The sequence below is a fragment of the Tiliqua scincoides genome, chromosome 3 (assembly GCF_035046505.1).
Source record: "Tiliqua scincoides isolate rTilSci1 chromosome 3, rTilSci1.hap2, whole genome shotgun sequence".
Taxonomy (NCBI): Eukaryota; Metazoa; Chordata; class Lepidosauria; order Squamata; family Scincidae; genus Tiliqua; species Tiliqua scincoides.
The window spans coordinates 61855576-61882936 of NC_089823.1; the positions used below are offsets into that span (position 1 = coordinate 61855576).

General features: G+C 42.4%; 1 protein-coding gene across 3 annotated transcripts in view; it reads left to right on the forward strand.

The window, feature by feature from the left end:
- Nucleotides 1-27361, forward strand: part of DOP1B (DOP1 leucine zipper like protein B) — a 78792-nt gene that overhangs the window by 17485 nt on the left and 33946 nt on the right. For all 3 annotated transcript variants that reach the window (XM_066618902.1, XM_066618901.1, XM_066618903.1), the window contains exons 5-17: nt 723-912; nt 2865-2963; nt 4772-4895; nt 6261-6370; nt 6740-6854; nt 15123-15243; nt 15614-15733; nt 17417-17522; nt 21006-21197; nt 23145-23841; nt 24362-24633; nt 25640-25792; nt 27046-27146. In XM_066618902.1, coding sequence (XP_066474999.1) covers nt 723-912; nt 2865-2963; nt 4772-4895; nt 6261-6370; nt 6740-6854; nt 15123-15243; nt 15614-15733; nt 17417-17522; nt 21006-21197; nt 23145-23841; nt 24362-24633; nt 25640-25792; nt 27046-27146 — 2400 coding nt within the window. The remainder of the gene's footprint in view (nt 1-722; nt 913-2864; nt 2964-4771; nt 4896-6260; nt 6371-6739; nt 6855-15122; nt 15244-15613; nt 15734-17416; nt 17523-21005; nt 21198-23144; nt 23842-24361; nt 24634-25639; nt 25793-27045; nt 27147-27361) is intronic.

The following is a 27361-nucleotide window of genomic DNA, read 5'->3' on the forward strand; positions in this document are numbered from 1 at the left end:
CCTCACTTCCAACAATTTCTCAACTGATTACCATACAATCTAACTTCAGTTTATTGCTAACTAATTGATCCTCCCCCCATTGTTATCGTAGGCTATTTTCAAGCATTTTTATGAGGCATGATAATTTTCCATCTGACGCAGTAAACTGAAAGAGCGCCTTCCTAATTGGGGTGCTCAGCTTGCAAAATTCTACATCCCTTCTATTCTGCATCCCTTTAATGCCAGAATTAGGCCAAACCTGAAGCTTCCGGAGGTGACCGGAGCTGTGTTCCATTTGCCTCCAGAGCTTCCATGGAGACCATGTGCTGCCTCCACAGGCCTAAGAAGACCTTCTAAGGCCTCTGGGAGGGCTTCTTCAGCTCTCCATAGGCCTTATAAGGCTTTAAAATGTCACTTCCGGTTTTCACGCAAAACCAGAAGTGACCTTCTTAAAAAAAGGGCCTCAGAAGAGGCTCCAGAGGCAACAAGAGCACATCTGTTTGTCTTCGGAAGCCTTAAAGGATGCGAAACTGCAGATTTTTATATGTAGTTTTTTGGTATCGGGGCGGGGGGGGTGTGTGTGTCTGGGAACTAATCCCTCACGGATACCAAGGCAACACCAGTATTTCATTTTAGCAGAAACTGTCAGTGTTAAGCATTTTCAGAAGCATTGCCATGAAACAGCTACTTGAACATTTATTTAATAGAATTTAATATTTAAACTTCATTTCCTTCTTCAACAGAACAGATGCTTTGCTTGGGAAGTTGTCACTAGTAATTGGTAAAGAAGTATTTTTTTCAGCGCTGTGGGGAAGCGTCCTAGTTTGTCCTTCTATTAGGTTACCTGCGTCACTCTTTGTTGTCAGTCATATCAACAGAGAATTATCTGGAAAAAAGCAGAAGTACATGCTGGGGACTGATACTAAGCTCACGGTAGGTTATACAGCTGTTAATGTGGTGGTCTTTGTGTGTTTGTAAATAAATGATTAAAAAATGGACAAATGGCAGGTTAATAATACTTATGAAAGCAATATAGCCATCTTCAGATGTTGTATTTTCACCCTTATATTTGTCTGACTTGATATTGGTCAAAAAGGAAATAGTGGAGACTTGTATGAAATTTGTGGGGGGAGGGGGCTAAACTGTGAAACTGCTTAGCTGTATCTGCAATGGCTATACAAAGAACCACTTTGGCTCATATGAGCCTACCCAGACCCTTAGTTCATCTTCTTAGACCCTGCTCTCTGGCCCACTGTTTGTGGCAACCAGAGACAGTGCATTTTCAGTGAGGGCATCGTGCCTCTGGAATGCTTTGCCTTTGCACTGCTGCCCTTAAATATTTTCAATCAATACTCCTGTTTCTCCTGGCTCTGAGGAATTTTCATCTATGACTTTTATTGCTGACCAGGCTTTTAACTTGTGCGTTGATGTTAGCTGTCATGATGGTTTTGTATTGCTTGGCTTATCTACTTCTTTACAGATTTCAGTTTGGTAGAATGAATAAGTGCATTTGCACGCTAGCATAACTAAAATCCCCTGTGAAGAGGGGTAACAGAAATGAATCCATCCTGCTAGTTGTATTCTTGTAGCCCCATTTTTATTATCAATTACAGTAGAATGAACCCACATATGAGCCCTGCATATATGAAAGAGTTCACCATTGTAGAATAGGCTCTGGGGGTGGCAGGATTACTTCATGCTTGTGGTTCTTGTGCAATCAAGATATCATGACTTGTTCTAACTCTAGTTAATGAACCACAAGTTTATACATAATACTGTTCCCAACACTGCTCCTTCACATGTACATGTGTGACCTACAAGTGTCATGTGCACATAGCTAAAATTGGGGACATTAGCAAGCAAGAGGTCAAATCTAGCAGTGTGACAAGATTTGGGATCGTTGACATGGATGAGCAGTTCAGCCAATCTCAAAGTGCCTCAAAATTAGGCTAACGGTAACCACAAGACAGAGCTTTTCAAAGAAGATAAAGAGTTTATTAAAGAAATAATCTTTTGGGGGAAGAGAGTGAGAGAAAGAGAGATCAAAAAGGGGGAGAATCACCTATCCTAGTCTGCGGGCTTGCTTGAGTGTGAAGTCCTTTTTGAACAGCAAGGCAGGGCTGCAAAGTTCCCAGGTTCTTCCAAAGTGAAATGCCAGGCTGTACTCCTCCACTGCCTCTGGAGTAAACAAAACTCTCTCTTCTTGGGTTTTGTATCTTGTCTTGACTGCCTCCTTCTTGCTCTGTGTCTAATCTGCTTCTAGAGCAGGGAAGTTATAGGACTTTTCACAAAGGAAACAAAGGACTATCTGCAGGACTAAGGAGTTTAGAGAGCTTCTTGAGTGATGCATTTTTGGCTTCTTGGCCTTGATTGATGGCCCATCCAGGAAGTTTCTACTGAACAATGGTGTGGCAGGGTGTGTTATCTCAGGTAGAAGGACTTCTTGTAGCTTCTTGACCTTGATTGGGTTTTCCAGGAGGACACAAAAGAGCTTGATGGGAAGTTTCTACTGAACAATAATGTAGCAGGGTGTGGTATCTCAGGTGGAAGGACTTCTTGGCCTAGAGTCTGAAAAGGAACTACCCAGTTGGGCAATTGTAATTCAATTTAACATTCAGGCAGGACTTGTTCTTGCTAGCTATCCTTTGTCAGACCTCAAGCACCCAGATTTAATCAACCATAGAGGGGCCTTTCCTTGGGAGCCAGAAAAATCTCATCCCTTTTCACTTCCCGGAGGCCTGCCTGACTCTGAAACCAAGATGGACATGTGTTTGGGGAAAGAGGGTGTTTGTAACAATACAGAACTGCTTGGTATTGTGCATTTTTAATGGAAGAGAAAACTTTCTACTATGAAATGCAAATCTGCAATTTTCCTCTTGTTACAGATCAGAGCTTTTTGTGTGTCAATGCTGGATTCAAATGTTCTTGTACAAAGAAACACTTTGGAGGTGGTTCTCTTCTTTTTCCCATTTTACTCATCTTTGGTAAGCAGATGTAATCCAACCAAAAGTCTTGCTGCATTGCCAAATGAATGCTTGAGATTGTTGTTGTGTGTACCCCACACCACAAGACATCCAACAGCGCTGTTACAAGAATATTACTGCAGGAAGATGTGAATCTTAAAACCTGAGGATTAACTTTTTCCAAGACAGTTAATTTTCAATCACTGAAGAATCCCTGAAAACCCACTCCTTCCCGTCTACACCAATTTTTGCTGTTACAGTAGTTTGATTGTTTTACTTTATCTTTCACTTGTATTTATTTTCCTCCAAGGAGCTCAGGGTAATGTGCATTGTTCCTTCTCCCCTTTTGTCCTCACAACAACCCTGTGAGGTAGTTTAAGCTGGCAGTCGGAGTTCTGTCATAGATGTCAGTGAGAAAAGCAATAGGCATGAATTCTACATTCCTAGAATATGTTTGAAGAGTTGGAAGGAAGCATATGTAGTTCACCTCCTGGTCCCAAAAGTAGCATGTTCATCCTCTCACCAACTCCTTCATCACAGATCTATTTATGCAGCCCAACCATAGGGTGTTGCAAATCAAAGGACATCTGGTGCTGTTTGCTCACTGACTTGATGCATCCAAGCCACACTCTGTAGGGGAAACACAAAACCCAGTGTCGTTGGCTGGGGTGGGGGTGGGAAATGCTTTCTGACCCTAAATGGAACAATAATTCCATTATTGATAATTCCATTATTATCCATGATAATTCCATGATAATTATTCCATTATTAATAATTCACCCCCCAGCAGTGTCTGTTCTAGTGGCTGTCTGCTGGTATTCTTTTGCATCTTTTTAGATTGTGAGCCCTTTTGGGACAGGGAGCCATTAGTTATTTGATTTTTCTCTGTAAACCGCTTTGTGAACTTTTAGTTGAAAAGCGGTATATAAATACTGTTAATAATAATTAATAATTCAAAACTGAGACTGAGCAAAACCTATTCCCTGAAATTTCACATGGGAACCTATTGGGCACAACTCCATCCCATCCATTGTGTGATTATATTGGCCACCAGCCTATAACCTAATGTTACTCTCATTAGTGAATGCAGGCGCTTTAATGTGCTTTGGGAGCACATGTGCTCTTGGCCTCAAGTGATAATGAATGCTCTTCAATTAAACATAATTATGAAACCAGTTATTTTGCACTTGATCTAATTAGCACTGACAGCACTTCTTCCTTTTGTATTAATTACATCAGTATTTCTTGTTGCATTTTATCATGGCGTGTGTGTTTCCTAGTTCTAGCCTTTGTATCCCTTCAAGTCTAGGATGTTTTAGAACAAAACCACCCTGGTTCTAAATCTATGCACAGATAGCTATGTATGTATTCTGGATTAAATAATAACGAGGAAGGGAACAAAATGGGGATTATTCAAGCTGCTCACTCCTAGCCTCTGAAACAGCATATTGCTACACTTACACGCAACTCATTTTAATACTGAGTAGACCAAGAATGAGTGGAAAGATGGCAAATGGCACATCTGGGAAAACCAAAAGTAGTACTTGCACTTCCTGTGAAAGAAAGAGAGCCAGAAGTAAACAGCATATTAATGGCACTTGGAGATTGATCTTTGGATAATATACAGACATCACCAGAACAGATAAATACTTTTTATTATGATTCTGTCACATTTGAAAGCATTACAGCTTTAAAGTCTGTTTTAAGGTTGCTAGTGATTTCATGCCACTACTATTGTTTCCCATTTTTATTTGTTTTGGCACTTTCTGCTGCTGTTATCTTTAAAAGAAGTTTTGTGTATAGCTGACGGGTTTCTATTCTTTGTTTAGGATCCCAGTGAGAGTACTATACCACTGACTAGGTCTGATATAGTCCATCTTCTCTCAGCAGCTGTCCAGACACTCTTAAGAAGAGATATGTCATTAAACAGAAGGTTATATGCATGGTTACTAGGTACTATAAATATTATAGTTGTGCAATTCTTGCTGTTGCAGTTGAGTGGACCTGAATGCCCACTCTTGAAATATGATTTTAAAATTATAAAATTATATTACATTTTATGTATTTCACTTCTTTGCCTCATTGTGGTGTTAAATTTTAATGCCAACCATATTAAGTTGTGATATTTAATTTGCTAATCTGGGGTGGACTGTCTTGAGAAATAACCTGTTACAGAATGGGTTAGCACCTCTACAAATTTTTGTCAAGGTGTTATAAGTAGTTATCTTAGAAAATCATGTGTCATATATGAACTGCCTTAAGCAACTCATGTAGAGAGATGTCTCAACTGTATGCCTGCTTTGAATTTCTATGTGTGTAATGACTTTCTCTGTTACTGAAGTGACGGAGTATGACATCTTTGTATGCTTGTGGTGCAGAGCTTGATATGAATGGGAAAGCCTGCCTGCACAGGTATTCTGTTGGAACAATCATGGAGCATTTATTTATCAGATTAAATCTTATGACCACAGTATTATGAATCATTTTGTGAAGCTACAAATAAACTGGATAATTAAATAAGGTTAACCTGACCTGAGGCAAATTGTACAACCTGTTAGGATGAAATCCTTGGATTTCACCAAACAGCCCTTGGCAATGAGAATAAGGCCTGTGGTTGACATTATCTCTTCTTACATATCATTCCTATGTAAGGTAGGAGGGTGTGCCATTGTACAAGATGAATGTATGGTGTTTTTCTCCAAATGTATAGAAATGTGCCTCTTGGCTTGCCTGTTCCAGCGCAGGGTAGGATTGCGCCCATAGGTACTATCATGCTTACGTTTATATGGGTTCTGTTGTCTAATGGAGGAAAACTCTCAGATTCCATATTGAATGCAACTGATAATGGGATAGAGCAGGGATGTCAAACATAAGGCCCATGGGCTGAATACAGTCCCTAGAAGCAATTTATCCAGCCCCCATTATAATTGGTCTCTCCCAGTGTGATAATTGGTCTCTGTCATATCTTGAAAATGTTAAGAAGATTTGCACATTTTCTCTTGTCATTTGCATCTAATCAGTTTCTATGTGAGAACAAATTGCTTATTTCTGGTCATCATCTCCCTAATGATGTCACTTCCTACTTAATGATGTCACTTTCAGTCCTCAGCAGGCACCATGAATGCTGACTTCAGCCCTCTGTATGAAACAAGTTTGGCACCCCTGGGATAGAGGTGTGTCACGATGGACAAAGCTAGAGCAACTTTGTCCATCCTGACACTTCTCTATCCAGTTATCAGCTGCATCTTTCAATTTTACATTGATAAGATTCATTTTTTAAAATTTCGTATTTCAAGTGTTTATCATGTTCATTTTTAGGTTCTGATATCAAAGGAGGTACTTTTATACCAGATGCATCTATTTCAATGTCTCCAGAAGACCATGCTCTTTATTTTTTTGGAAAATATTCAAAGGATCTTTTAGTTGAGGTAGGTATATATACTGCTTTGTAAACACTGCAGCCAGCATTGCAACAAATTCTTTCTTAACGGCTCAGCATGTATTGCTATAACTTTCAAGATTTTGGTGGATCACCCTATTGCAGGTTTTGCCTTCTTCTGAAACTCAGTTGATGGTGACCCACAACAGGGCACAACATTTGCTCCCTGCAGCTATAAGACAACAATAATATTAGATTGTCTTTGTTTCAGTCTGAACACGGTCTTAGAGGTCACCATCCTTTTCCTTTCTACTTAATATTTCTCTGTGTTTTATAACTGTAGGTTATTAATAATACAGGATGAACTGATACTAATGCTATTTTTGCTTCCAATATCAATATTTTGATGTCCTAATAGGGCTTGATTGAAATACTACATCAAAACATTGCAGAATCTGACTTGGAAGAACAGTATCATGCATATTTGAAACCATTCCGCATTCTCATAAGCCTACTTGACAAACCTGAAATAGGTAAGAGAAGTATCTCTAGACAGAACTAATACAAAAATATACTGGGCTTCAGTGTAGTGAAATTCAGATGTCTTAGGAATGTACCGCTCAGTATCTGTGGGGCATCCTTTCCAGGATCACCCATGAACACTGTATTCAGTGGTTCTCACACATTTAGCACCAGGATCCACTTTTTAGAATGAGAATCTGTCAGGGTCCACCGGAAGTGATGTCATGTAAGAAAATGACATAATCAAGCAGGAACGTTTTTAACAACCCTAGGCTGCTATCCTACCCACACTTACCCAAGACTAAGTTCCATTTACTATCATTGTTAAAACAATATATACATAGAAGCTTGTTAAAAGTACAGGTCTGTAACACTTCCCCAAATGCAGTCACATGCCATGGTAGCATCAAGTCTAATATATTAAAAATAAAATACTGAAATGAATGAGGACCCCCAGAAATTGGCTCACAACCCACTTAGTGGGTTCCAACCCACAGTTTGAGAACACTGCCACATTCTATGGATAATGAAATCAATGGGGGGGGGGGCGGACCAGAGTGGCACTGCAATTATTTTACCTGGGGGCTGCACCCAGCTCTTTGGAGATTGTGTGCAGCCTCCTGGCTTCCTCAGAAGGCCTCTCAGACATGACCAGAAGTTGGCAGTGTGAACCGATGTGCCTACTGGTTGTGCTCAGTAGGTGTTCTGAAGCTCTCCTGCCAAGGCTCAGCATCTTCGGATACTCAAATCTATAGATATTAAGCTTGTGGATGAGGAGAGCCCACTGTACAGTGAACTGTCCAGACAGAAACACTTTTGTGCTCTGTATTTTGAATATTTATTTAAATTGAAAATTGCAAGTCTTAATTTTTTTGCACTATCTTGCCCATTAATTTGATTGTAAAAAGCCCTTTAGAGTTGGGAGAGCAGGGAGGGGGTTTTTTGAAAAGGCAAGCGCCGAAACTATATATTGATGGTGATTTACAGACTAGGAGAACTATGCTGTATACATTATACCTTCTGGCTTTCTGACACATAGTTTCATTAAGTTTGTGACATAATTAGCAATGATGTAAGTTTTTCAAGCTTTGTCATTGCATGATGAAACTCTATAGAAACCCTCCCAGCAGTCTAGCAAAGTCAAGATATTTTTGCTGGCCTGGTGAACACCTTGTCCTGAAAAGAGAGCTATCAATTAAAAAGGGAAGAAGCACTGAAGCAAGGCAGGGGGAGGATCCCATGAGAAGCTAAAAGTCTGTGGAATATTCCCTTTGATTTTTGTCACTTAGCAGTGCAGGTGTACCATACATTGAATCTGACAGGCCAGAAGAATTTATGACACTGCTTTCTGATCCAGTCCAGACATGCGCAAATTAGACTGAGCCCAGAGCTCATGTTTTCCTAGAGATTCTGCTTCACACTTGAGTGTACAGGAAAAGATTTACACTTGGGCTTTTTGAGGATCAAACTGATTATGAGAATAAGCAAAACAAAAACCAAATCTTTTCCTTGTTTGACAATAAATAACAGGGCTTCATCCCTTATCTTTCTCAATCTCAATAAAATAAGGCATTCTGCCCGGGGCACACTTTACTGCTGAACAGTTTCCTCTTTGCCTTTGTTGACTTTATGGCCCTAGCTCTATCTGGTGCCAGAAAAATTCTGCACTTGCCTATATGGTTTATGTCCTGAATGTCTAGAAGACTTTTACTCCTTGGGTATTTCTTGAGGTTATCCCTTGTGAGTCTCCTTAAATATTTGGAAGAACTGTAAAGCTGATCTTGCACTACCTAGTGTCTTTTGTGGCTTGACTCTAAGGTGTTATAAAGGTGCTTATAATCCTGCTTGTTCCTCATCATAAGAACATAAGAACAGCCCCACTGGATCAGGCCATAGGCCCATCTAGTCCAGCTTCCTGTATCTCACAGCGGCCCACCATATGCCCCAGGGAGCACACCAGATAACAAGAGACCTCATCCTGGTGCCCTCCCTTGCATCTGGCATTCTGAATTAACCCATTTCTAAAATCAGGAGGTTGCGCATACACATCATGGCTTGTACCCCATAATGGATTTTTCCTCCAGAAACTTGTCCAATCCCCTTTTAAAGGCATCTAGGCTAGACGCCAGCACCACATCCTGTGGCAAGGAGTTCCACAGACCGACCACACGCTGAGTAAAGAAATATTTTCTTTTGTCTGTCCTAACCCGCCCAACACTCAATTTGAGTGGATGTCCCCTGGTTCTGGTATTATGTGAGAGTGTAAAGAGCATCTCCCTATCCACTCTGTCCATTCCCTGCATAATTTTGTATGTCCCCCCTCAAGTGTCTCTTTTCTAGGCTGAAGAGGCCCAAACGCCATAGCCTTTCCTCATAAGGAAGGTGCCCCAGCCCCGTAATCATCTTAGTCGCTCTCTTTTGCACCTTTTCCATTTCCACTATGTCTTTTTTGAGATGCGGCGACCAGAACTGGACACAATACTCCAGGTGTGGCCTTACCATAGATTTGTACAACGGCATTATAATACTAGCCGTTTTGTTCTCAATACCCTTCCTAATGATCCCAAGCATAGAATTGGCCTTCTTCACTGCTGCCGCACATTGGGTCGACACTTTCATCGACCTGTCCACCGCCACCCCAAGATCTCTCTCCTGATCTGTCACAGACAGCTCAGAACCCATCAGCCTATATCTAAAGTTTTGATTTTTTGCCCCAATGTGCATGACTTTACACTTACTGACACTGAAGCGCATCTGCAATTTTGCTGCCCATTCTGCCAGTCTGGAGAGATCCTTCTGGAGCTCCTCACAATCACTTCTGGTCTTTACCACTCGGAAAAGTTTGGTGTCGTCTGCAAACTTAGCCAATTCACTGCTCAACCCTGTCTCCAGGTCATTTATGAAGAGGTTGAAAAGCACCGGTCCCAGGACAGATCCTTGGGGCACACCGCTTTTCACCTCTCTCCATTGTGAAAATTGCCCATTGACACCCACTCTCTGCTTCCTGGCCTCCAACCAGTTCTCAATCCACGAGAGGACCTGTCCTCTAATTCCCTGACTGTGGAGTTTTTTCAGTAGTCTTTGGTGAGGGACCGTGTCAAACGCCTTCTGAAAGTCCAGATATATACTGTCCACGGGTTCTCCCACATCCACATGCCTGTTGACCTTTTCAAAGAATTCTAAAAGGTTCATGAGGCAAGACTTACCCTTACAGAAGCCATGCTGACTCTCCCTCAGCAAGGCCTGTTCGTCTATGTGTTTTGAGATCCTATCTTTGATGAGGCATTCCACCATCTTACCCGGTATGGATGTTAGGCTGACCGGCCTATAGTTTCCCGGGTCCCCCCTCTTTCCCTTTTTAAAAATAGGCGTGACATTTGCTATCCTCCAATCTTCTGGCACCATGGCCGTTTTGAGGGACAAGTTGCATACCTTAGTCAAGAGGTCTGCAACTTCATTCTTCAATTCCTTAATAACCCTTGGGTGGATGCCATCAGGGCCCGGTGACTTATTGATCTTTAATTTATCAATGAGGTCTGAAACATCTTCTCTTTTAACCTCTATCTGACTTAACTCCTCGGTCAGGAGGGGCCGTTCGGGCAGCGGTATCTGCCCGAGGTCTTCTGCCGTGAAGACAGATGCAAAGAACTCATTTAATTTCTCTGCCATCTCTAAGTCTCCTTTTATCTCCCTTTTCCCTCCCTCACCATCCAGAGGGCCAACCGCTTCTCTGGCGGGTTTCCTGCTTCTAACATATTTGAAGAAGCTTTTATTATTCCCCTTAATGTTGCTGGCCATGCGTTCCTCATAGTCTCGCTTGGCCTCCAGTATCACCTTCTTACATTTCTTTTGCCACAGTTTATGTTCCTTTTTATTCTCCTCATTAGGGCAAGACTTCCATTTACAGAAGGAAGCTTCCTTGCCCTTCACAGCCTCTCTAACTTGGCTGGTTAGCCATGCGGGCACCCTCCTGGATTTAGTGGAACCCTTCTTTCTTTGCGGTATACACCTCTGCTGGGCCTCTATTACTGTTTTAAGCAGCCTCCATGCACTCTGGAGAGATTGGACTCTTTTTACCCTCCCTTTCAACCTCCTTCTAACCAGCCTCCTCATTTGAGGGAAGTCCTCCCGTCGGAAGTCAAGGGTTTTTGTTAGAGATTTGCCTGGTATTCTTCCCCCAACGTGCACGTCAAAACGGATGGCAGCATGATCACTGTTCCCCAATGTCTCAGTAATGTTTACATCTCTAACCAGGTCCTGCGTACCGCACAATATTAAATCCAGAGTCATCTGTCCTCTGGTGGGCTCCGTGACTAGCTGATCTAAGCCACAGTCATTTAGCACGTCAAGAAATCCGGTTTCCTTATCGTGACCAGAACACAAATTGACCCAGTCAATATGAGGATAATTGAAGTCCCCCATGATTACAACCCTGTCCCTCCTTGTCACCTCCCTGATCTGTTTCCTCATTTCAAGGTCCCCATCAGATTTCTGGTCTGGAGGACGATAGCACGCCCCCAGTATTACATCGCTGCACAAGCCTGGTAATTTAACCCACAGAGATTCTACGGTGGAGTCGGACCCACCTTCAATCTCTACTTTGCTGGATTCTATCCCTTCCTTAACATAAAGGGCCACCCCACCTCCAACACGCCCCTGCCTGTCCCTCCTGTAGAGTTTATAGCCCGGGATTGCGGTATCCCACTGATTCTCCGCATTCCACCAGGTTTCCGTTATGCCCACTATGTCAATATTTTCCCTTGTCACCAGACCTTCCAGCTCTCCCACCTTTGCTCGTAGACTTCGGGCATTCGCATAAAAGCATTTATACACGGAATGCCCCAGGATGGGCTGCTTATTCGCTCCTTTGTCCCCGCATCCTCTCATTGTGCCAAACCGTCTATCACATCCCATCACCCTACCTTTCCCAATTTCTTCTCCTACCCTGCCTTTGTCTTGTTGTTCTCTAACCTCCCCATCCTTGTCCCATAGGGATGAGGAGTCCCGAACCGGATGCCCCTCGGCTCCTGTCGGCCTTCCCCCAGGGATCAGTTTAAAAGCTGCTCTGCCACCTTTTTAATGTTATGCGCCAGCAGTCTGGTTCCATTCTGGTTCAAGTGGAGCCCGTCCCTCTTGTACAGGCCCCGCTTGTCCCAAAAAGTTCCCCAGTGCCTAACGAATCTAAACCCCTCCTCCCTACTCCACTGTCTCATCCACGCATTGAGACCCCTGATCTCCGCCTGCCTAGCTGGCCCTGCGCGTGGAACAGGTAGCACTTCAGAGAACGCTACCTTTGAGGTCCTGGCTTTCAGCTTCCTGCCTAAAAGCCTAAATTTGGCCTCCAGGACCTCCCAGCTACACTTGCCCACGTCGTTGGTGCCGACATGCACCACAGCCGCTGCCTCTCCCCCAGCACTGTCTACTAGCCTGTCTAGACAAGAAGTGATGTCCGCAACCTTCGCACCAGGCAGGCAAGTCACCATGCGGTCCTCACATCCGTCGCAAACCCCCCTCTCTATGTTTCTAATAATTGAATCCCCCACTACAAGAAGCCCCCAACCCCCCTCCCGCTGAGGAGTATCCCGAGTGCGCTCGGATACGGGCCCATCCCCTGGAGAAGGGATCCCCCCTAGGGGATTGTTTCCCTCCTCTCCAGGATGACGTCCTCCAGTCCCGAGACTTCCCACTCGGGCAACCGAGGAGGTGCACGCCTGAGGTTGGGACGAAGCCTGATCGTCCCCGGAAGTCTCCCCACGGTCCTCCTCTGGCTGCCTGCGCTTCTCCAGGTCGGCCACCAAGGCTTCAAGGGAGCGGACGCGTTCCCTGAGACCCTGGAGCTCCTTGCACCGAGGACACACCCATGACTTATGCCCCAGAGGCATATAATCATACATGTGGCACTCGATGCAGAACACTGGATAGCCCCCACCCTGCTGCTGGCTGTCTGACTGCATAGCTTTGTTGTTGTTGTTGTTGTTTTATTTAGGGGTCCTTTTAAAAACCGTACACTGGATAGCAGCCCTTTTCTCAAGGGAAGAGGAAGGGCAGTGTATGGGGCCCTGGCCTCCTCGCCCTGCTGCTGAACTCGCCCAGATGCTAAACTCTCGTGCCTTACCTGGCACTTAGTTCCCAGAGGCCACACGCATCTGCAGAGAGCCTCACGCGATGGCCCGCCTAGCTTTATACTCCTGGCTGGCTCCTCCTCCCTCCTTCCTTCCTGATTGAAAGGGGGCTGGCCTTCCCAGGTGAGTTTACAAAAGCTCAGGAAGGCAAACAGCTGCTGATGGGTGTGACCTACTCTGCAGGCTCCTGAATGGACTGCTTGGATTAGCCTAATGGGGCTCTTAATGGGTTGGGAATTGGCCCTACCTAGGTTCTTTCCCTCCTAGTTCTGTTCTCTTAGGCTGGACTGTTTTTGTAACCTCAAGCTAGTTTTTATTTGGGTTTGTTTAATTATTTATTGCTCTCTAGATCCTGTGTCCCAATTTACTGACCTGTTTAGGTTATGTTCTAACTTAGATTAAGTTTAACCTGGGTTAAGTATAGGTTTAATTTAAACAAGTAGAAAAACCTGCTTTCCACTTTATCCTCCTCCCTTCCTTCGATTAGGTGCTACCTTAGGTGCAGCTAACTTTCAACTTTGATTTAAATGCCTGACCCTTGGGCTCTTACTCACAAGTAGGACTCTGCTCTTACTCACGAGTAGGACTCTGCTCCTGCTCAGAGTAGACCTATGTACCTCCCTTAGGTGCTAACTTTCAATTTTGATTTAAGGTTGATTTAAAGGTAAGGTTAAGGTTAGAAGACAGGGAGTTAGAAAGACAAAGCGTTAGAATGAGTACACTTACCTCCTGCTCCTCCTGCTCCTCCTCCTCTCCTTCTCCAAAACTCAGAAGTCTCCTTGCCTTCTCCTCACCCAGATGCTAAACTCTCGTGCCTTACCTGGCACTTAGTTCCCGAGGCACTTGGTTCCCAGAGGCCACACGTGTAATAAGGGGAAGAAGTGGTTAAAAGCAAACTGCTAATGTCTTGAAAGCTTTTTATTTTTCATCTTAGAAAAATCATAGTATTTTGTATGTAAGTGCAACATTCTAGTTGCAGAATATTGTCTGCATAACAATTCATTAATTTATAAACCTGGAATGAGATTTGTAATCTGCTTTTGGGGAACTACACAGCAGTGTCAGTATTACCTAGAGCAGGGGTCTCCAAACCCCAGCCCGGGGGGCCAGATGCGGCCAGCAGCGAGCTTCTATCCAGCCCACAGCCTGCCTTTTGTCCCCTGAAAGCCTCTGGCCCACTTGACTGAGCATGACCAGAGCTGTACTCTGATTGCATCTGGAGGGTGTTCTGAGGGCCGGAGAGTCTGAGTGAATGAACCCACTCATTCATTTATTCATTCATCTGTTCCATCTCTATTTATTTAAATTTTATATTTAAATTTTTTCCGGCCCTCAGCACTGCCCCAGATATTTCATGCGGCCCTCTGGCCAAAACGTTTGGAGACCCCTGGCCTAGAGCTATTTTAATTCAAGTGAACATACTGTATGTTGTAGCCCAGACTTTTTTTTTGCTTAGTTCATTTTCCCTTACAAATTCTCAGACTGTAGCAATTGTCTTGTTTAATACTATATGTATGGAGAAGGGCACTTATCCATTCTGTAACTCTTCAAATCTCCGTTGCAGTGAGAGCTTTTTTGTGTTGAGAAGGAAGGGAAATAATTTCCAGCTGCTTCTGTGCTGAACTCTGGATGTCAGCAAATTTATAACTTTTGTTATATTGATCATGATATATAGATCATGAGTATGTTTCTAAATCTATACTGTATAACATGAAAGAGTGCAGTGACAGGAAAATACAGATATTTCTAGGCAATTACAGCAAGACTTCTGAAGTATAGCACTTCCTAATGAATACTTAAAGCAAAATTCTGAGTTGTAGCAAGGGCATGCCTACGCATGCCATTTATTAGTATGAGGCCTTACAGGCAAGAGGCACAACTGAATTATCATTTGAGACCATCTCCCATTCTATGAAGTAACAATGGCAAACATAATATAAACATGAGTAATGCATCCTGAATGCAGTAGCAAGATCTTGGCTAACAGCCAAGAGGTTCTGGGGTATGAATTCTAAATCTCACCAGTGGAAAAAGTTCTACATGTTATACTGAGGTGCTAATAAGAGGTTGGGTTTATATGCTCTGTCCTTGTATTCTGCACTAAAATTTTACAACTAGTTATATTCATGATTGAATTTTTTTTTCCTTTTGTTGCAGGGCCACCAGTTGTTGGTGACTTGTTTCTTGAAGTGATCAGAGCATTTTATTCTTACTGTAAGGATATCCTGGGTTCTGATCTTAAACTTAGCTACAGTCAAAGTGACAATGTCCTTCCAAGGTATGCTTTAGTTCTCTTTTTGTTTAAATAGCCTGACTGAGAGGATGGCTATGTCCAAGAGAGCAGAACTAATCCTAGCCTACTTTGAGCTGGACCTAAATTTCAGATGATATTTGGCTCCACTTCTAATGGGTTTTGGGTTTCAAGACTTGTTCAGGCAGTTTCTGTCCCTGCCCTCAATTCCAAACTTCAACACTAGTACAGCTTAAGATAAATTAATTCTCAGATGAAAGATTTGAGAAGCTCTTCTTTTAAAAAGTGTTTTTGAAATATGAATCAAATATTTTGTCCTAAGAACATTATGTCTAACTGTTCAAAAATATGTTTTTCCTATTTGGCTACTAGACTTCCCTGACTTTTTCTGTTTTAGTGCAATCAAGAAAAACAAGAATGCATCTGAGATTGTTAAAACAGTTAATCTGTTGATCACGTCCTTAAACACTGATTTTCTCTGGGATTATATGACCAGATGTTTTGAAGACTGCTTCAGGTAGCTCTGTTTTCTGTGTTGTTACTTTGCAGAGGTGGAGTTGAGTTGAGGGTAGCTGAAGTTTTATAAATTGAAGCACAATTATATGTATTAATGTGCAGTGTAGTCCTATGCATGTTTACTTGAAAGTGAGTCCTACTATATTCAGTGGGGGTTATTTCCATGTCAAGCTGTACAGATTTCAGCAAGTGTGTTGCTTTAGCTGGTTTCTAAAACTGTGGAAGTTTTCTTCATTGAGCATATTTGATCTTGTGTGAAGCAGCTGTTTTCAGTTGACATAATCTGCATCTTTGAACTTTCATATGAGCTAAGCTACCCCATTTCATTTGATCAAATATCAGCTCTGTGAAAAGTAGTGTCGATAATGCAATGTAGGCTAAGGAAAGTCAGTCTGATGGCTCTAGAAAGGAAGGGGAAGGTTGGTCTTCATAATATTTGCATAATGCATATTCATATAGCATAATTAGACAACACATTTGTTGTGGGTTTTTTTAAAGCATGTGGCCTTTTGGCATTCATTGAGAACATGGAGATAGTGCACAAAACTCATGGTTAGTCTGCTGTAGAGGACTTCTTTTCTAGACCCAGGTCCTCTACTTACCATAAATATTTAGTTATGTTCTACAGTCTTTTATGTGATACTTCATAAAGCTATATGTGCACATCTGTTTGTAGTCATAAAAGTTAGAGAGGTTTAGAGATGGTTTTGTGTGTGTGTGTGTGTGTGAGAGAGAGAGGGGGGGGAGAGAGAGAGAGCTGAGCTTCTTGGAATGCTCAAGTTTCACAGGCTTGTCCTTGATAAGTATCACAGTTGGTTTGGGAGAAAGATGCCTTGTTAGATTCTATAACCAGTTGAAATAAATGTGAATGTGCTTTCCTGTTTTCCCATGAAGGTTCAAATATCAGGTGTATATTTGCCCGCCCTCCCATGTATTGTTAAACACATTGGACATCCAGAGTACAACATTACTAGAAACGAATGACAACTCTAAGCTGCACTCCAGTATACACTTACCTGGGAATAAGTCCCATTAGTCATTGACCCAGGGCCTAAGAGAGGGGGGTAAAGGGGGTAATTTGTATCCGGGCTCAGGGTCTAAAGGGGGGCCCAGAAGCAAAGGAGGGGGCCCAGAAATTTCCTGGGGTCTGACTCTTTCCTATCTACTCAGACTTGCTGCCCATACGGGGACACTACTGATGCCTCATGGGTGGGTACACCTGGGCTCTTAAGATTTTTCCAGCTGTCTCTACCCTCCCCTCACCCTGCTTTATCCCTCCCCACTCCTATTCTGCTCGCCTTTCGCCCCTCCCCCTTTCCAAAGGGGCCCAAAAGAAACTTTGTACCCCCTGATAAAATTCCTCTCAGAAGCCCTGCATTGACCCTTACGTCTGAGTAGACATACATAACTTGTACTATTATCTCTTTGTTGGATGGTTATCTGGTTTCAACAACATCACATGTATATTAGAGAATTCAAGTTTTAATATCAAAATTGGAAATCTTTGGAGAAACTCTATTCCAACTAGTTCTGAACTGTCAGCATTCTTTTGTATATGTATTATAATATTTCTTAGCTGTGTTTCTAATAAAAGTGTCATGCAACATAACAAGAAACATTACAGTCCAATTTTGATGAAAACGTTCTTGTGTTCTCAAAATCATGCCTTCCCTTTCCATGGCAGAAATAAATCATTACAGACGCCACTTCCAGCTAAGGACACGGGTACTTCTGCAACAGTTTCAGAGCTCTGCACTCTACTGGTGTTTCTTCTGGATGTGATACCATTAGTAAGTCAAATATATATTTTATTTTTCATGGTGGTAGGATGATGATGATGTGTAGAATCTTAAATCAATTATTTGGAAACATATTTTGTCTGCCAAGTGTTTGCTGGAAAAGATGTGCTGTTTTTCGTTTGAAAGTATTTTTTGTGCAACACTGCTATTGTGCACAGCTTTACTATGTTCAGTTACTCTTCACATTAAAAAAAATGTGAAAAGAAAGGCTTTGTTTAACAGCAAATGTATGGGAAGGATCTGTACCATACAGAACAAAACAGAAATTTGTCAATTCAGTAACAAAACAGCTAGGGTTGTGTCCCAAGTAGCACACATGGAAATAAGATGGCATTTTGCACTGTTCTGCATCCATTTGTGCAAGTGTATGCAGAATAAACTGTCACACAAAGTTCTTAGGGCCTCAGTATTATACATGTTGCACAAGTAGAAAACCAATTTGTTTCAACTGATTCAGTTTGAATTTCTGTGAACAATAATTTCATGCACAAGTCATTTTACGCAAGTGGAAGGATGATGCGAAACTCAATCATATTTGGACACTGTGCTCACAATGCACTAATACCTATACAGCAACTGTCAGATTCTAAGCCAGTGGTATTCAAACTTTTCTGGCCTGAAGCTCCCTTGACCCCGTGGCTGTTGGTCATGGCTCCTCATCATGTTACCAGGGCCCAAGAGTGACATCATTAAGCAGGTAGTAGCCAGAAATATGTATTTTGTTAATTTGTGTACTTTATTAATGGTGCATTTTAGTTTAGTTAACAGAGGTTGCAATTCAAAACACATTTTCCTGGGAGTAAGCCCCACTGAATATAATGGTACTTACTTCTGAGTAGACAGGCATGGATTGGGCTCTAAATACCATAAAAAGCCACCATTGTTTATAATTGCTGATACTGTAATACAGTCCTCTGGACATACTGATGCAAAGAGAATTTCCTAGTGTAGATGGCTTTTAGACAAAAACAAATTTGATCGATTAATTAAATTAAAAGTTTACAGTAACTAGAACTTTAAGCTTAAAAATTCATTTAAAATAAAGAAGATTTGCTCTTTAAATTAAACAGCTATTTTTCAAAAGAAAAAAGCCCATCCACTGTTCTCCCTCCATCTCCATTAAAGCAGCATCCATGGAACTTGGCAGTAATAGGGGGGAGGAAAAGAAAGGAGGGAAAGCCCATCCAATGATTGCCCCCACCCCTGTCAAAGCAGCATCTGCTGGACTTGATAGCAGTGGGGGGGGGAAGGGGGAAAAGCCCAACCATGATTGCCCCAAACTCCCAATGTGGGGGGAGGAAAAAAGGGAGGAAAAGGTTGGATGAAAAGTTCAGGCTCTTGGAATTTTTAAATAGCACAGAAGGGAGAGGAAGAAGAAAAACAGAACTTTAAAAGTAGATCTTTAAAACAGAACTTTAAAAGTAGATGGGCCTATGGCCTGATCCAGTGGGGCTGTTCTTATGTTCTTATCTCACGTTAGACTGCTGTGCAAAAAGACAATCTTTTTTTGTCTTCAAGTCATCTTTTCCCCCTCACACTTCCCTAGATCGGCTCCTTCCCCCACCCCTCCCCTCCCTGCAGTGTGTGTTTGGCCATTCATTTGCGAGAGAGGAGAAAAAAAAACACAGGCACCAGAAGCAGGCAAACCTCACATTGCAAAGAGGAACTTCTCTTTCCCCCAGCTCACGTTCTAAACCAGGGGTGTCAAACATAAGGCCCGGGGGCCGGATGTGGCCCTGGGAAGCTTTTTATCCAGCCCTCAGGCTCTGAAAGGGGAGCCCACATGAAAATTGGGCTCTCCCACATCTTGAAATATGATTGAGATTTGCATATTTTCTCTTTTGTCATTTGCAGCTAATGAGTTCTTAAGTGATAAAAAGTGCTTATTTTTGGTTATGACCTGTTTAATGACATCACTTCCTGCTTAATGACATTACCTCCGGCCCTCAGCAGGTATAATGAATGCTAGTCAACCCTCGATATGAAATGAGTTTGATACCCCTGTTCTAAACTGTTCTGCTCTCAGGGATGTTTGCCACAGCGCAGCTGCAGAACAAACAAAGAAGTGAAAGGGTCTGCAGGTGCAGCAGCTTACTAGCAATAATGGAAACAAACAGGTCATGAAACCAAGGATGGTGGTGTCTATGCCTCCCCTATGCCTTCATTGCCCCTCCCCAGAGAGCTGAGACACTCAGTTTGAGAACCTCTGTCCTAAGCCCATTCAGGCAGTGCCATGCTGGTGAAGCTGTTCCAGTAACACTGGCATAGTCCTTTCCTGTTGTTGGAGGAAATTAAAAATAGTTTCCTCTTTGGGGGGAAGCAGAGTAGCTTAAGCAGCGGACCCCCCTTTTGGGTATCACCCCAGGGAACCTCCCTCACCCGGCTGACTGCTAATCAATAAAAAAAAGACAAAGAGGCAATGGCTTGTTAAAGGTGCAAAAAAAGTTATTTACTTAGAGTTTCATTGAGTGTATATTTACAGCATCTGATTAGGATCAGAGGTTCAGCTAACACTTAGAGATAGGAAGGCCCTAGAGCTGTCTCGCTCTGCATGTCTTGTGCTCAAGATGGCCTGGGCATCAGAGCCCTGGTGTGCGTGCCATCTTAACAGGTCGGTGGTCAGAGGACAAGAGGAAGTGCTCAGAGGAGAAGGGAAGGAGAAGGGGTTAGGGCCGCACCCCACAAGGATTACAGAGAGAACAGGTAAAAAGGTCAGAGTCACTGGGCCATAACTTGACCCCTTCTGGATAGCATCCTGCCCCCTCTGGACAGCAGACGGAGTTGCACCAACTCCAACACCCATGACACCAACAGCATGAATTGACAGAACACAGGCTGCTGTCCATGGAGTGGTGTCCTGATGTTAGCATGTCATCAGTATGGGCAGGACGGGGAGGTGGAGGAGCAGGAGAAGAGGTTTCCTAGGGTTTTTTTCCCTTCTCATTTTTTCCATTTGAGACTACAACTTCCTGTGCCAGCTCTGTTTCACGTGTAGCATTTTTCCAGCGTTGGACATGTCTGAGTGGGTATGGATTGGCCCTTCTCATCCCACCTAGTTCCCTCCCACATTTGGTCTCTCCACCAGTAGAGTTTCACTGATGTCTGAGCTATGTCAGTATGGTATTTTCCAGCTTTGTGACTGTGGTGCATCTTTCAGCAGGCAGAGTTCTACTCCTATAGGTTATTGTTGCACAGGTTTATTTGGAGATATGCTGGCATATCCAGAGTATAGGATTGGGCTGCTAGGGAACAACTCCAGTGTTTCAGTGGTCTAGAAACTTGTCTTTACATTCTCCTTGATACTGAACAATGCTGAATCATCTATGCTGTGTTCAGTTACTCTCTGAGCTGCAGTAAATCAATTTCTTTAAAGTCTGTGTATTCTAGGAGACTTATATTTAGAAGTGCACAGAATCAATTTCTAAATGCACTGTATTTAAATGTTAACTTACTTATAATGCCTTGTTTCTGCAGGAACTTTATTCAGAAGTGCAGACTTTGTATCTGCCACAGATGCTCAGCTGCATGGTGCAATTGCTCCTTGAAAACATGGAAACTCTAAGTTTACCTGAACTCACTCATGCCCTAAGGACCTGCTTCAAAGTGCTTAGCAAAGTGCAGATGCCTCCTGCCTACCTAGGTACCGAAACGGGAAGCTCAGACACTGTAGGTATTAAGACACATGCTTTTTATTACACTTTGCATGCACTTTGCAAATGGACGGGTCAAATCTTTCTTGTATTAGTTAGAGGCCACACTGTTGGATTTCATTATGCAACAGGACAGTGTACACTCTTTTTTGATCAGTATTAAAATGAATGTTATGATTGTGCTGTGCTCAAAGTATTTATATCCTAATCCTATAACCTCATACATTGGGAAGCTGATGCATGTAGAAGATTTGTGACGCTGGCCCAAAATGGAAACTGGTTACTCATCCTCACAGTTATGAGAGGTACAGGTCTTCTAACACAGTGCTGGTATTCGTAATAGAATGTATAATGTTGCAAGGTCAAAGGATGCAACTCAGTAACACTCGGAACCAGGAGTGAAGTTTGCAGGCTTGTTTATTCAGTTGCATGCGATGGGCACCCATGGGACTCGTGTCTGAAAGCAAATGGGCGCGCCGAGCACTCTGAGTGTGCTCCTTTATATCTGAGGGGCATATTGCTTTGAGCTATGCCCGTTTGATTGGTTACAATTTGCCACATAGGTGTGGTTTTGCCCTCAAGGCATGGAAAGTTCAGGTGGATTACACAACATGTAATTGTAATGTAATTGTATAGAGCAGCGAAGTCATAACATAAATCAAGAAAGCACATTCCATACCATCTCAGTATAGCCTGGTACCATTATCTGTTACAACATTCAACACCAAGCAAAAACAAGCAGCTAGCATAAACACATTCCAAGGCCCTTTTGCAAGGCCCTTTTGGCTTTTGCTTAGTCAAGCAGCCCATGGCTCACATGGTTCTCTTTTAGCCCATGACTCTTGTTTCTGTAGCTACTGTGGCCTCCGCCTGGGGTCGCCTTGCCTGATTCGTAATAGAATGTATAATACTCCTTGGCTATCTGTTCTGGAGGGAAAGGCAAGTTATAAATTATGTAAATAAAGTGTAATGTGCAGTGAGTTCAGATTCTGCTTAATAAATAATAATAAAACTTTATTTTTATCCCGCCCTTCTCCCAAAAAGGGACCCAGGGCGGCTAACAACATATAAAACAGATTAAAACATAATTTCACAAACAGATAAAAACATATTAAAAAACACATTAGCAGAACCCATAAAAACAGTAGTCAGAAGAGTCAGAATAAAAGAGCATAAAACAGCAGTTCTTAGAGGAATCGGGCCTGTAAAAAAGCAACTAAAAGATATATAAAAGATGTTAAAAAGGCCATAACGTCAGAAGGCTTGGTTAAACAACAAGGTCTTCAGGCCTCGCCGAAAGGTCTCGAGGGAGGGAGCCATTCTCAAGTCAAGGGGAAGGGAGTTCCACAACATTGGTGCCACTACTAATAAACTTCCTTAAGTGTAAGTAAATTGTATTGCAATTAACAGAACTTATTTTCAAATCTAGGTTTAGGGCAGCATAAAGATAATTTTACTGAAAAAGAAAGATTTCATTCAGTGGTTTCCTTTCTTCATTGGTGGTCTTGTGTTAAAAAGAAATGATATTGCAGTGCGAAATTAAATGGGAACAAATTGTTTTAGGTTTTGGTAGTGAATTGTCTTGAGTTACCAACATATTTTACTGTAATGCCAACTTCAAAGATGTCATTAGCAATACTTGTTTGTTGATCTTATGGCATTGGCGTAATATACAAACCATGTTTTGCCCACCTCCCAAATCTGTCTGCTTACTTGATTATGTGCTGTGTCCCACTAGGAGCCAAATCCGCTGTTGACTTTGAATAATAGTTATAGTTAAATTTAATTCATTTTTCTTTGCTTATGCATACATTTTGGTCTCATAAGAATGTAATATTCCACATCATATATTGTTAACCCTTAAATATATTTTAATCTTGCTTAAATTTTGTTTTCAAAGCTATTGTTCAAAATAATTCTCACAACGCAAATTCAGGGTCACACATGTTTGTGTTTATTTCAGAGCCCTATAAAAGAAGAGAACCATGAACTGACATCTGAGATCAAAGTCCTTCAGAATGAAGATGAGGCTCCTTTTCCTCCACTCAAATCTGAAGACAGTGGAATAGGTCTTAGTGCTTCATCCCCGGAGCTATCACAGCATTTAAGAATACCTAGAGTAACACCTGAGAAGGACGATATCTGGAAAAAGGATGGGAGCATGCAGAAGACTTTGCACTGTATCCAGGAGTTGGTTGCAAAGTTTGCCAGTAAATATGTATTTGGGGTTCATTTACAAGATCCCAGCAATAGCAGTGTTACAACAGTACACATGAACCAAGGGGATAGAAAAGGAAACAATTTTGGAGCCTCCGGAAATGCTAGCAAGAAAAGGCGCTCATGGGAGTCGAAGCAAATCACAGTACCTCAATTTAAGCAAATGCTCACGGACTTATTCACAGTCAGAGGATCACCATTTAAGCAGAAAGGTCTGGACCCTCCGTCTCATTCCAATGACATTGGTAATCACAAGGGGAAAGAGGAGGAGGAGGAAGAATGGGACATTGACCAAGTCATGCTTGACTTAGGAGATACAAGAGAGGACTGCAGACTGGCCTTTGCTGCTCTGTGCCATCTCTTACTGGATTGTACTACTTTTCCTGTCTATCTTTCTGAGGAAGAAACTGAACAGCTGTATTTGTCTCTCTTTCAAATGCCTGGTAAGAGGAACATTCTGGTTTATATATACTGGCTAGTATCTCCAATTGCAGAAGAATGCAAACTGAGTTGGCTGTGTTTCTGCAAAGAGTTTCATCTATGCACTGACAGTAGTATAACAGACTTTAAACATATAAATGTGATACAGCATGTTCGGCAGGTTCAAAGGTAAAAGATGCAGCAGATGCTGTTTAAAATATATTATTGTGCAGGGAAAAGGGTGCCCTGGCAGAAGTATTGCATGTGTATGCTAAGCAAAAGGAAGTAACTGTGGTACATTCAGATTTGGGTGAGTTCTCTCCAAAGATTGTATATCTATGTGCAGTTACTCAGTGGTTCTTTCCAGGTAAAGGATGATTGATAGTATGCATCTCTTGTTAAAATTGTACTTGGTATCCTGTTGATCCTATCTGTGCATTAAACAGTATTATATAATGTGTGGACGTCACTTTTAATTGGCTCAACTATCCAGTTGATGATAATGAGGAAAATATAGTTAAATCTCTTCTCTGCTTTTCTCAGGAGGCTGTGAAATTGGTTTCCCCCTGTGGCTCAAATCACTGATGACAATATGTTGCTGTGTAAATGACTGCTACATTCAGAATGTGTCCATCTCTGTACTACTAGAAGTAATCAACCATTCTCAGTCATTGGCACTGGTAATTGAAGACAGAATAAAGCGATATAAGGTGCCTGGGCAAAATCCCTTCTTTGGAAGACTGCAAATGGTCACCGTGCCTCCTGTAGCTCCGGGAGTTTTGAAACTAATTTCTGAAAAAACTGACTTCTATCAGGTGAGTTAAAAACTACATGCAAGTCATAATACGATGGGGTTTCCTCAGATCTACATTGTTGATGGGCCAAAAGGAATTCCTTTCCTTGTAGCACCACCATGGTTGCCTTTCTGTAGGTGTCAGAGTAGCGTGCTTCTTGTCATAGTGTGTAGCAATTGCTGCTGGAGAAGGCAGCAATGACAGTGCTATAGTGGTTGGCATCCTTTCTCAGAAGACTGTGGTATCCCACTCTGAAAGGTGGTTCTGGAACAGAGTGTCCTCTCCAGTGCCCGAAGCCTGGGTAAGGTTGATATGGAGGATAGACTGTTACCCGTGCAGCAAATCCTCCCTCTCCACGTTGCTGAAATGGTCCAATGGAAAGGCAGAGGCCAATACGGTTGGTTCCAGTGGCGTCGCAGGAGTTGCCAGAACGGGACTGTGTTCAGCCATGAACTGCCTCAGGGACTCCAGCTCTGTATTTTGCCTCGAGGTTGACTCCTGAAGCCTCTTCCATAACTGGATGTAGCCAAAAGGCAGTGGAGGTTTGGGATCAGAGCTTTCCTTCTCTCAGATGAGCTGCCTTCCCAGGCTAACGAGTCCCATCTACCCAGTGGCTGTTTAGTTGCCTCTTACGACAAATACAGCCAAACTGAGGGCCTATTCTTATCCCCAGCCCCCAGGGGTTACAGTGCTATAGATGAAGAAGGAAGTGGGGAACAGAACTAGGCTGCATGCGGGGTGCTTATGCTGGACTAGTAAAGAACATCTCCGACTGCAGAGAGCCATTGCAGCAAACTTCCTTGCATGGCTAATTCTGAAAAGCAATAGAAACACTTCTGTTTAATTAATAACAATTATGTATTATATTGTCTCCTTTTTGCCATATCTAGTGTTTTGGGCAGTTCCTGTGTTCACCTTGTTTTTCATTTGTATGATTAAACATTGGGTTCTGTGCTATATGCTGTGCTGAAAAACATGAAATATTTTCAGTGATACGTATCATCTGATTTTATTTCGTTTCTTACAGAGGGTTGCTCAAGTGCTTTGGAATCAACTAAACAAAGAAACGAGAGAGCATCACAACACTTGTGTAGAACTGTTTTATCGTCTGCATTGCCTTGCTCCATCAGCTAATATTTGTGAAGACATTATCTGCCATGCATTACTGGATCATGATAAAGTAAGGCTTGTTTTGAGATGTTTGCCTTTTTAAACATTGCCTGATACAGTGTTTCAGCTTGGGGGCATCTATGTGCCCCAGAACCATTTTCTGTGGTCCTCTAGGTCCTCACACTACTCTCAGGACCTCTCATTCCTTCCCTCAGTTTAAATCATGACTCAGTAAATAAACATAGATGCCAAGTATAGAATTATTAAATGTTATAAGTTCAACAATTCAAAAATGGCTCATTTTCCAGACTTACTATCATTTGCTACCATCATTGTACTTTCTACTTATGAGAATTACATTTACATTTCAAGCTTGAGAAACCCTTCCTCCAAGGCACTAATTTATATTTCATATCTTTCCTCTGAATTATGAAATGAAAGTAGATTGCAATGAGCTCTATAATGAGGAGAAAGCCAACTTGCTTCCTGGCAATAATAATTTATGCATGCTTCCAAGAGTAAAGGAGTTTCATGTTCACCAAACTAGATTTCCCAGAACTAGAATGAATTTCAATCAAACTTTTATAAGAAGATAAAGACTTTTGTTGCTATAAGGCTGCTACCATGTGTACCACTTACCTCAAGCATCTTGTTTGAATTCTGAGCTAGATGTTCGTTGAACAACCTATGCAGCCCTATCCTATCCCTGTAATATGTGAGGTGGCAGCCAATCTGCATGGCACTTCTATCAGTGGAGAGGCCAAAATGTAACTGGGGGTGGGGCAGATCACAGCAGCACCAGCACCTGCCATATCCAAACCCCCATTCTGGGCCTGACATATCCTTGGCAGGCTCCTCAGATCTGTGCCAGCAAAAATAATACCCTAATCCTGCACAACCTTCGGCAGGACTCCCCAGGTCAGGAAAAGTTAAAGCGGAGCGATCGCACTCTGTTCAGCAAAACCGGAAGCGGAGCACGTTCGCTCAGCTTTCCCTTCTGATGGAGCTGCAGCGACTGGGGTGCACCCTGCCGTCCCTGTGTGCAGGGAGCAGGGACTGGAGGGTGCACCCAGTCCGTGCAGCCCCCTGAGCGACGCGATTCTGGGGATCGTGTCGCTGCCTCCCCCCGCCCCCGCAAAGACTTACTGCAGGTTTCAAACTCCCGGAAAGTTTGAAAACCACAGGATTAGGGTATTATTTTTGTCCTCTATTTTAATATATTTACGTTGCAGTAGTACAGTTTTTGAATCTATGTGGTTGAATACATTCAAATAACATTTATACATATCCTTGTTCTAATTGTTTTGAATTTCTTTTCCTAAGGGGACAAGGCTGGAGTCACTGTTTCGCTTCTCTGTCATGTGGCATTTGACTAGAGAAATCCAGGGCAGCAGAGTCACATCCCATAATCGATCTTTTGATAGGTATTGCTAAGTTTGATTTTGATATTTATTTGCATTTTCTCTTTGTTTGTACTGAAAGGGTTAAAATTTTACTTATACCTGAATCTGTCTCATCTTGGAGGCATCATTCCTCACTGCTAGTTCTTGAACAACTAATACAAGGGACAGAAAAATTTCCTGTTGATGGTAAAGCAGTCCAAAATTCACTGCTAATTCTTCCCTCAAAGCTCCTTCAT